Consider the following 12,581-nt stretch of genomic DNA (forward strand, 5'->3'; position numbering starts at 1 on the left):
CTGCATGGAGAACCGAGCCATCGAACACCACCGATGGCTCAGTTCTCACAGCTCCCGAGAGGAGAGCTGCTGACTGTCAGCCAGCATCTCTCCTCTTTGCTTCCACATGCTCATTGGATAGCTGAGCTGTGGAGGGGCAGGGACCGGCCATCTCAGTGGCTCGCTGAGCTGCTGAGACTGCCATCAGTGAAGACAGCTGGCGGATCTAGACTTGAGAAGTCGGGTTGACACACTGCCTTGACTGTTTGCAGTGACGTCAGCGGAGAGCAGACTTCAGATCGCTCTCCACTGAAAACGGGTCACAGCAGTGTAAAACAAATTGCTCTCCTGTGACCAGGAGGAAAAGCCCAGCCTAAAAATCTCCTGATTCTCCTTGATTTTTAATGTGCTATGTCAAATCGCATGTCAAATCAGCGGCTATTGCCGGCAATGGCACTGTCTGAATTGGTGCGACACTGAGTCCTAAAAGTAGTTCTTGTACTACTTTTGACGACCTCGGGGGCAATTTGAATAGACATTTGTGCATGAACCCGCACAGATGTCTGTTATATTGCCCCCGAAGTCAGACTGCATTGCCAGTTTGAAATTGCGCGAGTTCAGCTGAGCTCGCACAATTTCAAACCTGCCCTCAATGTGAGCTTGGGCTTAAACCTGGAAGCTGATTGGTTTCTATGCAGAGCTGCACCAGGTTTTGCAATCTCTAGTTTTAGTAAATCAACCCCACTGTGCTTATATTCTCAGCTGCCATTTACTTCCAACTAATTAAATAGCTAGGTAATATTTTAAAGATTAAATTAATTAATGAAATATAATTGTAAACAAAACATGGAGAACTATATACGATACTGTAAGGGCCGGTTCACACAGCGAGGCGATGCGAGGCGACACGGCTCGCCTCGCCTCGCTCCCGCAAGTCGCCCCCGTTCTGTACAATGGAACCGTTCTGAGAGGAGCGACTCGAGTCGCTCCGACTCAGAAAAAAGGTTCCTGTACTACTTCTGGGCGACTTCGGGGGCGACTTGCATTGACTTCTATACAGAAGTCCTCTGCAAGTCGCCGCTGAGGTCCCCGCAGGTCGCGGCGAGGCAAGTCGGAGACGCCTCGCCGCGCCTCTCTGTGTGAACCGGCCCTAAGAAAAGAAATAAAAAATAATACAACCTAACAATTTTAAAAGAGATGTATGGGTTTCATTTTTTTTGGGCTTAATCATATTCCTTGTGAGCTGGCAGTGCCTAAAAATCTCTCCAGCCTTCTGAACCGCTATTGGGGACGGAAAGCTGTCTTGACAGCTCGGTCTATGTGCTGGGAATGCTCTCAGCACAGAAACAGTGCCACCCAGTGACGCATATGTACGTTGTGGGGGCAATAAAGCGGTAGTAAACCGCGGAAAAAAAACCCCCCAAAAAGCAAACCTGCAAGTCAATAGCATAATGGGCTAGTATGCATAGCATACTAGCCCATTATGAAATCCTTACCTTAGAACGAAGCCCTGCAGTGGTGCCCATTCACCACTGAGGGAGCTGACCTGTTTCCTCTGCGTTTCTTCCGGGATCACTGGCTCTGGCACTGTGAGTGGGCAGAGCTGCGATGAGGACACTCCCCCGCATGCATGTGGGTAGCCCCCCGTTTCCGCAAGTCCTGGCATGACACACCGGACCTTCAGACATCAGCAGCTGCATGCAAGGTCAATATCTCTTAAACCATGCAGGTTTAGGAGATATTCTTTTTACCTATAATAAGGCTTAGCTGTAAGTAAAAATATCCAAGTGGGGGATACAACCGCTTTAAAGTCCAACCCTTTTGCCAGAGACAATATGTGTTACACAGGTGGCAACAGATTAAGCTAACAATGGGGGACAGTTATGAAGCAAATTAGTGACACAATATAACAAAAAAAAAAGGCTACCTCTCATTTTGTAAAGTGTAAGCAACAGTATCTGAAGTTCTGGGCAGCCAACTTCAACAGATTTGCACAGGTCTGTGTCACTGTAGATGAGACAGATTGTCGGCCTAAATAAATGCACAGTAAATAAGTGGTCAGGGTCAGGTTTCATTTGGTTGCAAGTGTTGCAAAATCTGTCTCACTGCTCCTGTTTTGCATGGCCTTGCTGTGACAGAATCCTTTGGCGTTTATTAGGACTAAGGTCACACTAATGCGTGTGCACCGCTATAGTTTCCTTTTAACAATAAGATGGATATCAATACAAAAATTATATTTTACACCGCTGTAACAAAGGAAACGTGTTTAGTGCAACTGTATAAATCAAATTGTGCACACAGGACTAGGCTAGGTTCATCAGTGCCAACATTTGGGGGTGGGGGGGAAGGGGGTCATGTGCCCCGGGCGCTACATTGAGGGGGGGCGCCATGACTGACAGTGTATGTCAGGACTCGGCAGAGGCTTTATAGAGGGAGCAGAGCGGTAGGAGCTTGAGGCCGTTATAAAGCATACAGCAGAACGTGTGTGCTCCCCCTCTCCTCTCAGCTCCTGGTGCCGATACACAGCACCAGTGGTTTGTTTTGCGGAGCTCAGTAGAGGGGTGTGGGAGCCTACAACTTATATGCCTGTCTGCCTCTTCTGTGCTCGGGAGGACACCTGTGCTACCTCCCCTACTGTGTCGGCCCTGCAGGCTGGCAGAGTGATTGGTCTGTCTCCAGGGAGCCTGAAGTGTCCGAGACTCTGAGGAATTACAAAATCCTCTGCGAGCAGGGGCAGGTGGGGTAATGTGGCTGGGAGACAGCAGATCCCCTGGGCTGAAAGGGAGCTTTGTAAGTATGTGTCCACACATGACATATGCAGTCTTTGAGCTGCACCAGCTGACAGTAACCAGACAGAGCCGCTGAAAGATCTGTTCTGTTACTACTACTGCACATGCTGGTAGGGGAGCACACTGATGTAAGGAGGGCACACGGATAAGGGGTGGGCAAATTGAACAAAGAGGGGCACTCTGAAGTAAGGGGAGGGGAACACACTAATTGGAAGCGGGCAAATTTATGCAAGAGGGGGATACACTGATGTAAAGGGGACACTAAAGTATGGAGAAGCTCTAATGCAGGAAAGGCACTATTGTAAGGGGGGACACTAAAATAAGTTGGGAACGTTGTAAGGAGGGGATCTCAAGTAAGAGGAGACACTGATTTAAGGGGGGACACTGATGTAAGGGAGGGCGCTGATGCAAGAAAGGCAGTATTGTAGTGGGAAACACTGATGTAAAAGGGAATTGATGTAAGAGGGGACTCTGAATTAAAGGGGTACACTGATGTAAGGAACGACTCTGATGTAAAGTGGGGAATTGATGTAAGTGGGGGCGCTGATGTAAGTGGGGACACTGAATTAAGGGGTACACTGATGTAAGGAAGGATTCTGATGTAAAGTGGGGAACTGACATAAGGGGGGCACTAAACTAAGGTGGGACACTGATGTGGAGGGGGCTTTAATATAAGTGGAGACACTGAATTACGGGGGGACTCTTGTGTATGGAAGAACTGTGAAGTAAAGTGGGGTAGTGATGTAAGGGGGGTACTGAAATAATGTGGGACACTGATGTAAGGGGGGTCCGGTGTAAAGGGGGACACTGAATTAATGGGGGACTCTGCCGTAAAGAAGCGCTCTTATGTAAAGTGGGGAAGTGATATATGTAAGGGGGGTCACTGAAATAAGATGGGACACTGATGTAAGGGGGGAGGGGTTCTGATGTAAGTGGGGAAACTGAATTAAGGGGGTACTCTGGTGTAAGGAATGACTCTGATGTAAAGCGGGGAATTGGTGTGGGGGAGGGGCAACTGAAATAAGGTGGGACCCTGATGTAAGGGAGGGGGCTCTAATGTAAGAGGAGACATTGAGTTAAAGGGGGAACTCTGGTGTAAGGAGGGACTGTGCTGCAAGAAAGGCAGTACTTTAAGGGGAGATTGATGTAAGAGGGGACATTGATATAAAGGGGGAACTGATGTAAGAAATTACTCTGATGTAAAGGGGGACACTGATGAAAGGGGGGCATTGATGTAAGGGGGACACTGATGTAAGAGGGGCATTGATGTAAGCGGGCCACTGATGTAAGGGGGACACTGATGTAAGGGGGGCACTGATGTAAGGGGGTAACTGATGTAAGGGGGGAATTGATGAAAGAGGGTCACTGATGCAAGGGGGCATTGATGTAATATAAAAATTTTGTAAAAAAATATTTAATTTGTAAAGTATGAAATGGAAATTAAATAATAAAAATAAAGTACTGACATCATTCTCTTTTTTTTTGGGGGGGGGGGGGGGGCGCCAAACTGAGTCTTTGCTTCGGGTGACAGAATGACTAGTTTCACCACTGAGGTTCACATTGATGCAATCTGAATTTGAAACGATATTCAGTGCCATTATGTAGTGCAACTTGCATGTGATTTGCATATTCTATGGGGCCAAAAGTAGTACAGGAACCTTTTCCAAATTGCTCTGTGCTGCGTTGCATTGATGTGATTGGGCACCATTGAATATGCGATTTCCATTGTGATGCCATTCTTTGCAACTCAAGTTACATCTGAGATCGCACTAGTGTAAATGTATGGCACATCGATATGATCAGGCATGGGCAAATTGCTATCTTTAAAGTGGCTAACAGATAAGGTATGATGTCTTTTTGATTATCCTGTAAGTATATCTTTATATCTTATGATTTCCGGTAGGATCATTTGTCTCACCTGAGGGGCTTCCTCGTAGTTTTCCCCTTCTGGCTCCAGCAGAGGTTCAGCAGCAGGTTCTTCCAAAGCTTCCTGGGCTTCTTCCTCAGGCTGCGAAGACAGAGACACCCATTAGTAATGGCTTTTCTAGGATTCGTGTCCAAACATGCAACATTAAATCTGTTTATCACAAAAAAGTGGGATTCTGGCACAGGGGGATTCATATAAGGATTTTCATAAAAAATTTAATAGACTGTACATGGAGATGTTTTAAAATCCCAAATGTACTATATGAAAATGATATACAAAACTATAAACTATATGAAAAAAATTGCATGTACAATCAGGACTTTGGTATGTTGCACATGTCATGTCTGTTAACCAGCTGGCAAACTGAGGTCCTGCATACAGAACATGGCACAACATTTTCATAACAAATAGTAAGTTAAAATCGTTCATGAAAGCCTTCTTCTAAAATTGCGGCTGCTCCCAGCTAGTAAACAGTCATGACGTGTGAGCAGCACAGGAACATCGCTCCTGCGTTGTTCAGTGTTAAACAGACACTCCTCCATTTTTGGTAGGACACCAGCAGACTACTCTCAACTTTAACAGCTTCTAAAAAGATGGGACTTGGGGGACTGCAGCATCAAGTGATAGTACTTCTTTAAATGAAAAGGCTTGTTGTTTAAAACATGGTGCTGTGTAAGATTCAATAAAGGCCTCATTCAGACTGGAGTAGTGAAACCTATGCCTGTGTGAGGGCTAGGGTTGCCACCTTTCCTTCAAGTCAAGCCCAAACACTTTGGTGGCGCACAGCAATTTTTTTGATAGTATAAACATAGTTACATAGTTAGTCAGGTTGAAAAAAGACACAAGTCCATCTAGTTCAACCATAAAAAAAATATATGTGTGTATATATATATATATATATATATATATACACACACACACACACATATATATATAAATAAATCAAATAAAAAATGATCATACAATCCCATTTAAAAAACCCCCAGAAAAGCAGGATCCAATTTGCTACAGCAGGGGAAAAAAATTCCTTCCTGATCCCAGAGAGGCAATCAGATTTTCCCTGGATCAACTTTACCTATAAATGTTAGTACCCAGTTATATTATGTACATTTAGGCCTTTCTTAATGCAATCTACTGAACTGGCCAGAACCACCCATGGAGGGTATCTATTCCACATTTTCACAGCTCTTACGGTGAAGAAACCTTTCCGTATTTGGATATGAAATCTCTTTTCATCTAGACGTAAAGAGTGCCCCCTTGTCCTCAGTGTACATAAATGATATATATATTTTGCAATTAAATAACATTTCTAATCATATGAGTCCCCTTTATATCGGAGTCCACAGAGTTTTCCTTTTACATCTGAATCCGGAGAGTTCCCCTTTTACATATGAATCTGTAGAGTTCCCCTTTTACATCTGAATCCACAGAGTTCCCCTTTTACATCTGAATCCACAGAGTTCCCCTTTTACATCTGAATCCACAGAGTTCCCCTTTTTCGTCTGTATCCACAGAGTTCCCCTTTTACATCTGAATCCACAGAGTTCTCCTTTTACATCTGAATCCACAGAGTTCCCCTTTTTCGTCTGTATCCACAGAGTTCCCCTTTTACATCTGAATCCACAGAGTTCTCCTTTTACATCTGAATCCGGAGAGTTCTCCTTTTACATCTGAATCCGGAGAGTTCCCCTTTTACATCTGAATCTGTAGAGTTCCCCTTTTACATCTGAATCCACAGAGTTCCCCTTTTACATCTGAATCCATAGAGTTTCCCTTTTACATCTGAATCCACAGAGTTCCCCTTTTACATCTGAATCCACAGAGTTCCCCTTTTACATCTGAATCCGGAGAGTTCCCCTTTTACATCTGAATCCGGAGAGTTCCCCTTTTACATCTGAATCCATAGAGTTCCTCTTTTACAACTGAATTCGGAGAGTTCCCATTTTACATCTGAATCCACAGAGTCCCCCTTTTACAACTGAATTTACAGAGTTCCCCTACACCGTAAGGGGCAGACTCTGCAGACTCTGATGTAAGGGAGAGCTCTGGGAAACCTGATTTAAGGGGGAGCACTGAGAACTCTGATGTATGGAGAGGACTCTGATGTAAGGGGTGCTCTGAGAACCCGGATTTACCTTAGTGTACTCCCTCAGAGGCAGGACAGAAAAGGGGGGAGACTTCAGTCACAGACAAGGATGGATGGTGAGCTCACTCACCCCTTGGCAGTCAGCATTTCTCATCCAGATGTATCTGAGCCTGCTGGATTTCAATTTTCCGACCCCCACTTTTTCCGGGGGAGTGTGGGCAGACTCCGAGGGGCAGGGGTGGGAGGAAAAGGAGCAAATCAAGCCCTCTCTCCTCTCCTGTGTGTGTGTGAGAATTGTTAGTGATAGCTTTGGGTAGTGTGAAAGAGTGTTTAGACACCTGCAGCCAGCAACACTGCTGGGAAGCCATAGTCTGAATAATGTGTCTGGGTTTCAGGCAGCCTGAAACCTGGACACATGATTCCAAACCTGAACTGTCCGGGTGAATCCCGGAGAGGTGGCAACCCTAGTGAGGGCTGTGTTTGCCCACACATGGCTGCACAGCTGTCAAACTGGGAGCTTTTCACGCTGCAGGCGAACACACACCCTATACTCCTTAAAGCACCTGCCATGCAGCTACAGCGATTCGCACAAGAGTACCATTGTGCCGCCGTCAGTCGACGGTGGATGGTCGACAAGCGGTTACATTAAAAACTGCACTAACAACAAAAAATGCCCAAAAGAAATACACCATACTTTCTTAATAAGGATAATACATTAGTAGTATACCGATCAACAAAGTGAAATGAGTAAAAAAAGTTTTTTGGTGCGCATCCCTTCTGTCAGTTGAATAAAAATACTGCATAATGAAGATATTTAAGCTTGAATGTGTAAGAGGCCTGTAAGCAGGTGGATTCAAAGTGGTTTATGTTTTGTTAACCTGTTGAACTATTTCTAAGTTAATATATGTAGGCTAAATTTGGGTAGTGTAATTTAATTGTATTATACTGTGTTGAGTTGGTGTTCCCAGAAAGGTAAGAGTTAACACTGCTGGCCAGGTTTTCCCAGGTTTTTTTTGTGGAAGTCCACCGCATGCTGAGGCAAACACATAAAAAGGGAAGGAACCACCTCTCAGGGGCACCGCCAGAGGTATGGTTCCAGCTTTTCCTCACTTATGGAACAAGTATGCTGCCAAGGATGAGACTCTGCGTTTGGTGTTAACCAACTCTTGTGGTAACCCAGTCGGGGTTCCAGGGATATGGAATATGCCACCACTTTATGGACTAATAGACTCTAAAGGACTTTCTCACCTATTTAGGCAGGGACACCAGGAGGATAACAAAGGGGCATTTAGAAACTCTTGAACAGGAATGCATTTAAAAGAACTTTGTTGTTACATAAACGTGCCTTGTCTGAAGTCATTCAAGATCATCTTAAATGGGTGCATATATGGCGTATCTTGGAACAGGTTTCATATGGGGACTAGAGAAGATGCAGTACATATGTCTAACGTGCAGTGAAGCTATTCGGAGGGGGCTATATGGCTGTTGCCAATGACTGCAGTACTAGTGTCTATGCACTAGTGACTACCCTGTTTCCCCGAAAATAAGACCTAGCGTGATTGTCGGTGATGGCTGCAATATAAAGCCCTACCCCCCCAAATAAGCCCAAGTTAAAGTCCTTGTAGATCTTATTTTCAGGGTAGGGCTTATTTTCGGGGAAACAGGGTAGGGCTTATTTGGGGAGTAAGGCTTTTATTGCAGCCATCACCGACAATCACACTAGGTCTTATTTTCGGGGAAACAGGGTAGCAAGTGCCCTCTTCCCATCCCCATATGGGTGCAGTAAGCACCACCCTCAGTCCTGGTATGTAAGGGCTATAGTCCCCACTGAGGGGGGAACTGGTTCCTTTTAAATTTCTGGTAACCTAATTTCAGGGGGGTTCCCCCAAAACATACAATACATTTCAGGATTCCAATGCACATGGCAAGTGATGATGGTCATTGCAGCTAGAATAAGGGCAATACCACATTGCATTAGAAGTGGCATTCTAAAAGTACCAGGCTCTGTGCAGTAAAGGAGTACAAATACCCTTTATATGAAAGATCAGATATGGTTTTAATTATTGTAGATCTCAATGGTATCAAAGTTAAAAATGAGAAGTTTATGTATGCCACACATTTTTGGACACATATCATTTTTTTAAATAAAAAACATGAAGAGTATGATGTGTACATAAAATATAATAACTGTATGCTGAAGTCAGAATATATACATATGAATGTAGAATTATACTGAACTGCACGGTATATTTTGTACGTCAATAGAATCCTTTTTGTCCTTTCTTTTTTTAGTTCATTGTGCTATCTCCATTCATTTACAGCTTTGTTATATGCTTATGTATCAGACACACAGAGTCCGATTCAGCACAAGGAAAATGAAGAAAAGCAAGCAAAATTGTGTGCAGAAGATATAAGTGCTCAGAGCAAACATCATCTCTGAGACTTTCTGGCAAATCATACTTTCATGTGCAATGCATATGGCTCCAGACTGCATTATTCATTGAACATCCAAATAATGGTGCTTTTATGCATTTCAATAAGGTGTCAGCAAGAAAAATATAAAAAAAAACGTATGTGACAAGCAACTTGATTGTTCACTAAGAAATTAAATGTTAATGCACCGAGTAATGCAACACTTCAAAAATACCTATACTCTGTGCTGATGGTGAAAAATAAATGCAGTATGTGTACAGGTATTTATTATTGTTCGGAGGCACAGAAATTCATTTAAGCTTGCTTTCTGTTGCCAAAGGAAGCATATCTGCTATTTTCTATGTAACCACTAACAGCAGTTTTAGCGACTCAAAAACATTTTTAAAAAAAGTACATTTTATTTTAGGTAAGCTGCCATTTAGCTAAATATTGTGAGGATGTGGCTTGTTTGTCCGCTTAAGGTCGATGCACATAAGATTTAGTAAATCCCATTAGGCCTTATGGAAAGCAAAAATAGGACTTGGCTCATTCTTCAAGAATCTAATTTTGAAGCACAGGTTTAAAGCACAAACTATCTGTACATATCCCTTTATCCATTTTATGAAATTATATAATAAATGGGACACAGCTTTATTACCTAGCTTGTCTCAATTACCAGAAAAAGTAATGTTCCATAGCAATTAATAGTAACGCACGTAAAATGTGCCTAAAACAGATGTTAAACAAATGCGATAAATATACGAAGCAGCGCTAAAAAAAATTAACTCAATATTGTGAAAACACAAAAATAAAATCAATATAATGACATCAAATTTATTAGCTGAGAAAACATGTATAAAGAAATCACACCAAATATGTAAATAAGTGTCCATAAGAGGCCATTCACAAAGACTAAAAAGGAAAAATATATGTGAAACAAGAAAGTCCAAAAGAAACAAATTATCCACGATTCACTTGCTCCACCAGTGCCCCCACAATCACAATTCGTAGTGTATCCACCAGCAGGTGACACCAAGTATTAAAGCCTCTTACCAGATCCCGTGGACCATCATATAGTATGGTCAAATGCGCATATTACATCTCCTTATGAAGGGAAACTTCAAAGTGCCAAACGTGATCCAGTCAGGGTTAGTTCATCAGCAGGATAAAAAAAAAGCATATACGCCTATAGTGTAACCCATAAAAAACATTTATTAAAAAAAAAAAACAAGTAAAACTTGCAAAGGGAATCACACTAAGCAAATCTTTGGGCAATAGGTTGCATATAGCATAGAGCAATAAAACAGATACAATTGCTCTCCCAAAAAGCAGCAGGCTGTGGCTGCACCGAACTCAACCGTAAGCAAGCGTGCATGATGACAAAGTGTCGTAGCCATGCCCTACTAGTTTTGTCAAAGAGATGACAACATCAGGGGACTGGTTTACACTGGTGATGACGAAGCGTTGTAGCCATGCCCAACTAGTTTTGTCAAAGAGATGACAACATCAGGGGACTGGTTTACACTGGCCAGTTGACTAAACTGCAAATCAAGATGAGTAGAAAATTCTGGACAGCCGCACTCCAAATTAAATTTCTCGTACCTTTATTAGAACATCAGGATCACACTGTACATATCACAGCTAAGTAATACAGAACCAAAAACAGCTGACATGTTTCACACTAAACGCAATGCTTACTCATAGCTAATGATCACTAAAAATGCTAACAAATATATATACTATTTGTGATAAAACATGTGACTGAATGGTTGATTAATTAGTTGATTGGCTAACTCACTGGCTGAAAAAATCAGTCCTGACAGATGACACCAATCTTGTGAGGTCTCAGCACATGTTGCAGAACCATCAATCCCAAACTAAACCAAATTGTGATCATACAATATGTAAGCACAAAGATATAGTATCTGTGCACAAATAAATAGTGAAAAGATAAATATAAATATAAATAAATAATAAAATTGTGTATAACAAAGATGTTGATTCAAAACTTTGTAAAACAATGTAAAACTAAACTGGTTGGGTGTGGCTACGACGCTTTGTCATCGCGCACGCTTGCTGACAGACGGTTGAGTTTGGTGCAGCCACACAGGCTGCTGTTTTTTGGGAGAGCAATTGTATCTGTTTTTATTGCTATAGTATTGCCCAAGAATTTTCTTAGTGTGATTCCCTTTGCAAGTTTTACTTGTTATTTTTTGAATAAATATTTTTTCTGGGTTACACTATTGGCGTATATGCTTTTTTTAATCTTAAGAATGAACCAACCCTGACTGGATCACATTTGGCGCTTTGGAGTTTCACTTTATAAGGAGATGTAACACGCACATTTGACCATAATATATGATGATCCACAGGATCCGGTAAGAGGTTTTAATACTTGGTGTCACCTGGTGGTGGAAGCACTACAAATTGTGATTGTGGGGACACTGGTGGAGCAAGTGAATCGTGGATAATTTGTTTCCTTTGGACTTTCTCGTTTCACATATATTTGACCTTTTTAGCCCTTGTGAATGGCCTCTTATGGACACGTATTAACATATTTGGTGTGCTTTCTTTATACAAGTTTTTTCACCTAACACAAGTTTGATGTCGTGTTGATTTTATTTTTATGTTTTCACAACATTAAGTAAATTTTTTTAGCACTGCTTCATGTATTTATCACAATTGGCAGCAATAGGCATGTGACAGGTACCCTTTATGGAGAGATCTGAGATCTAGAAGCATTTGATCACACTAAGATCGGTATGATCGAATGCTTTTGATTCTTAAAAGTGGTGCCCTTTACACCCCTTTTCTTTCAGTTTACTATACTATCGGTTTACTATTGTCAGGTCACCTTGAGGCGAGGTGACAGGTGCACACCGTAGGGATCAGGAGTGCACCGAAAGGTTGTGGACCCTACGGCTGACTGCTGCAGACGGGGGACAGATCCCACTGGGGTTAGAGCATAAGATTCCCTGGGGCGCGCAGTCTAAGAGCCAGCAGGTGTTCACCAGAGCCTCCAGTGGTGAGGATGGACTTGGCTGTAACTGGCTCCAGGTCGTGACCCCCAGGGTCCCCCAGCTCACACCCACAGTAGGCAACAGGAGGATAGGGATGGTGAGGGACAAAGCCAAGGTCGGGCCACAAGCAGACAAGAATAGTCGGGTACACGCCAAAAGGTCAGGATCACAGGCAAACAGGGATGGTCAAGACACGCCAAAGTCGGTAACGGAAAACAGAAGCAGAGCACACGGCAGGAAACAGGAAGCTAACACACAAAGGAATACACAATGGTTGATCAGCCCTGATGGCCTGCAGTGCACAGGTTAATATAGGGCTCCCTGATAGGGCCTGGGGTGGAGCCATGCTTAGAGGAGAGGTTATAAAA

General features: G+C 43.0%; 1 protein-coding gene across 2 annotated transcripts in view; it reads right to left on the reverse strand.

Moving 5' to 3' along the window:
- SNCB (synuclein beta) overlaps positions 1–12,581 on the reverse strand; it is a 140,631-nt gene that overhangs the window by 37,635 nt on the left and 90,415 nt on the right. The window contains exons 6-7 of one of the 2 annotated variants that reach the window (XR_013270831.1): positions 4,687–4,776; positions 1,907–2,010 (exon numbers count right to left, since the gene is read on the reverse strand). Coding sequence is in view for 1 of the 2 variants with exons in the window: in XM_077472417.1 (XP_077328543.1) it covers positions 4,687–4,776 (90 nt within the window). In the remaining variant the exon portion in view is untranslated. The remainder of the gene's footprint in view (positions 1–1,906; positions 2,011–4,686; positions 4,777–12,581) is intronic. The other variant, XM_077472417.1, reaches the window with a different exon arrangement.

The sequence above is a fragment of the Lithobates pipiens genome, unplaced genomic scaffold (assembly GCF_037356315.1).
Source record: "Lithobates pipiens isolate NorthernLeopardFrog02 unplaced genomic scaffold, aLitPip1_a1.2 Scaffold_8, whole genome shotgun sequence".
Taxonomy (NCBI): domain Eukaryota; kingdom Metazoa; phylum Chordata; class Amphibia; order Anura; family Ranidae; genus Lithobates; species Lithobates pipiens.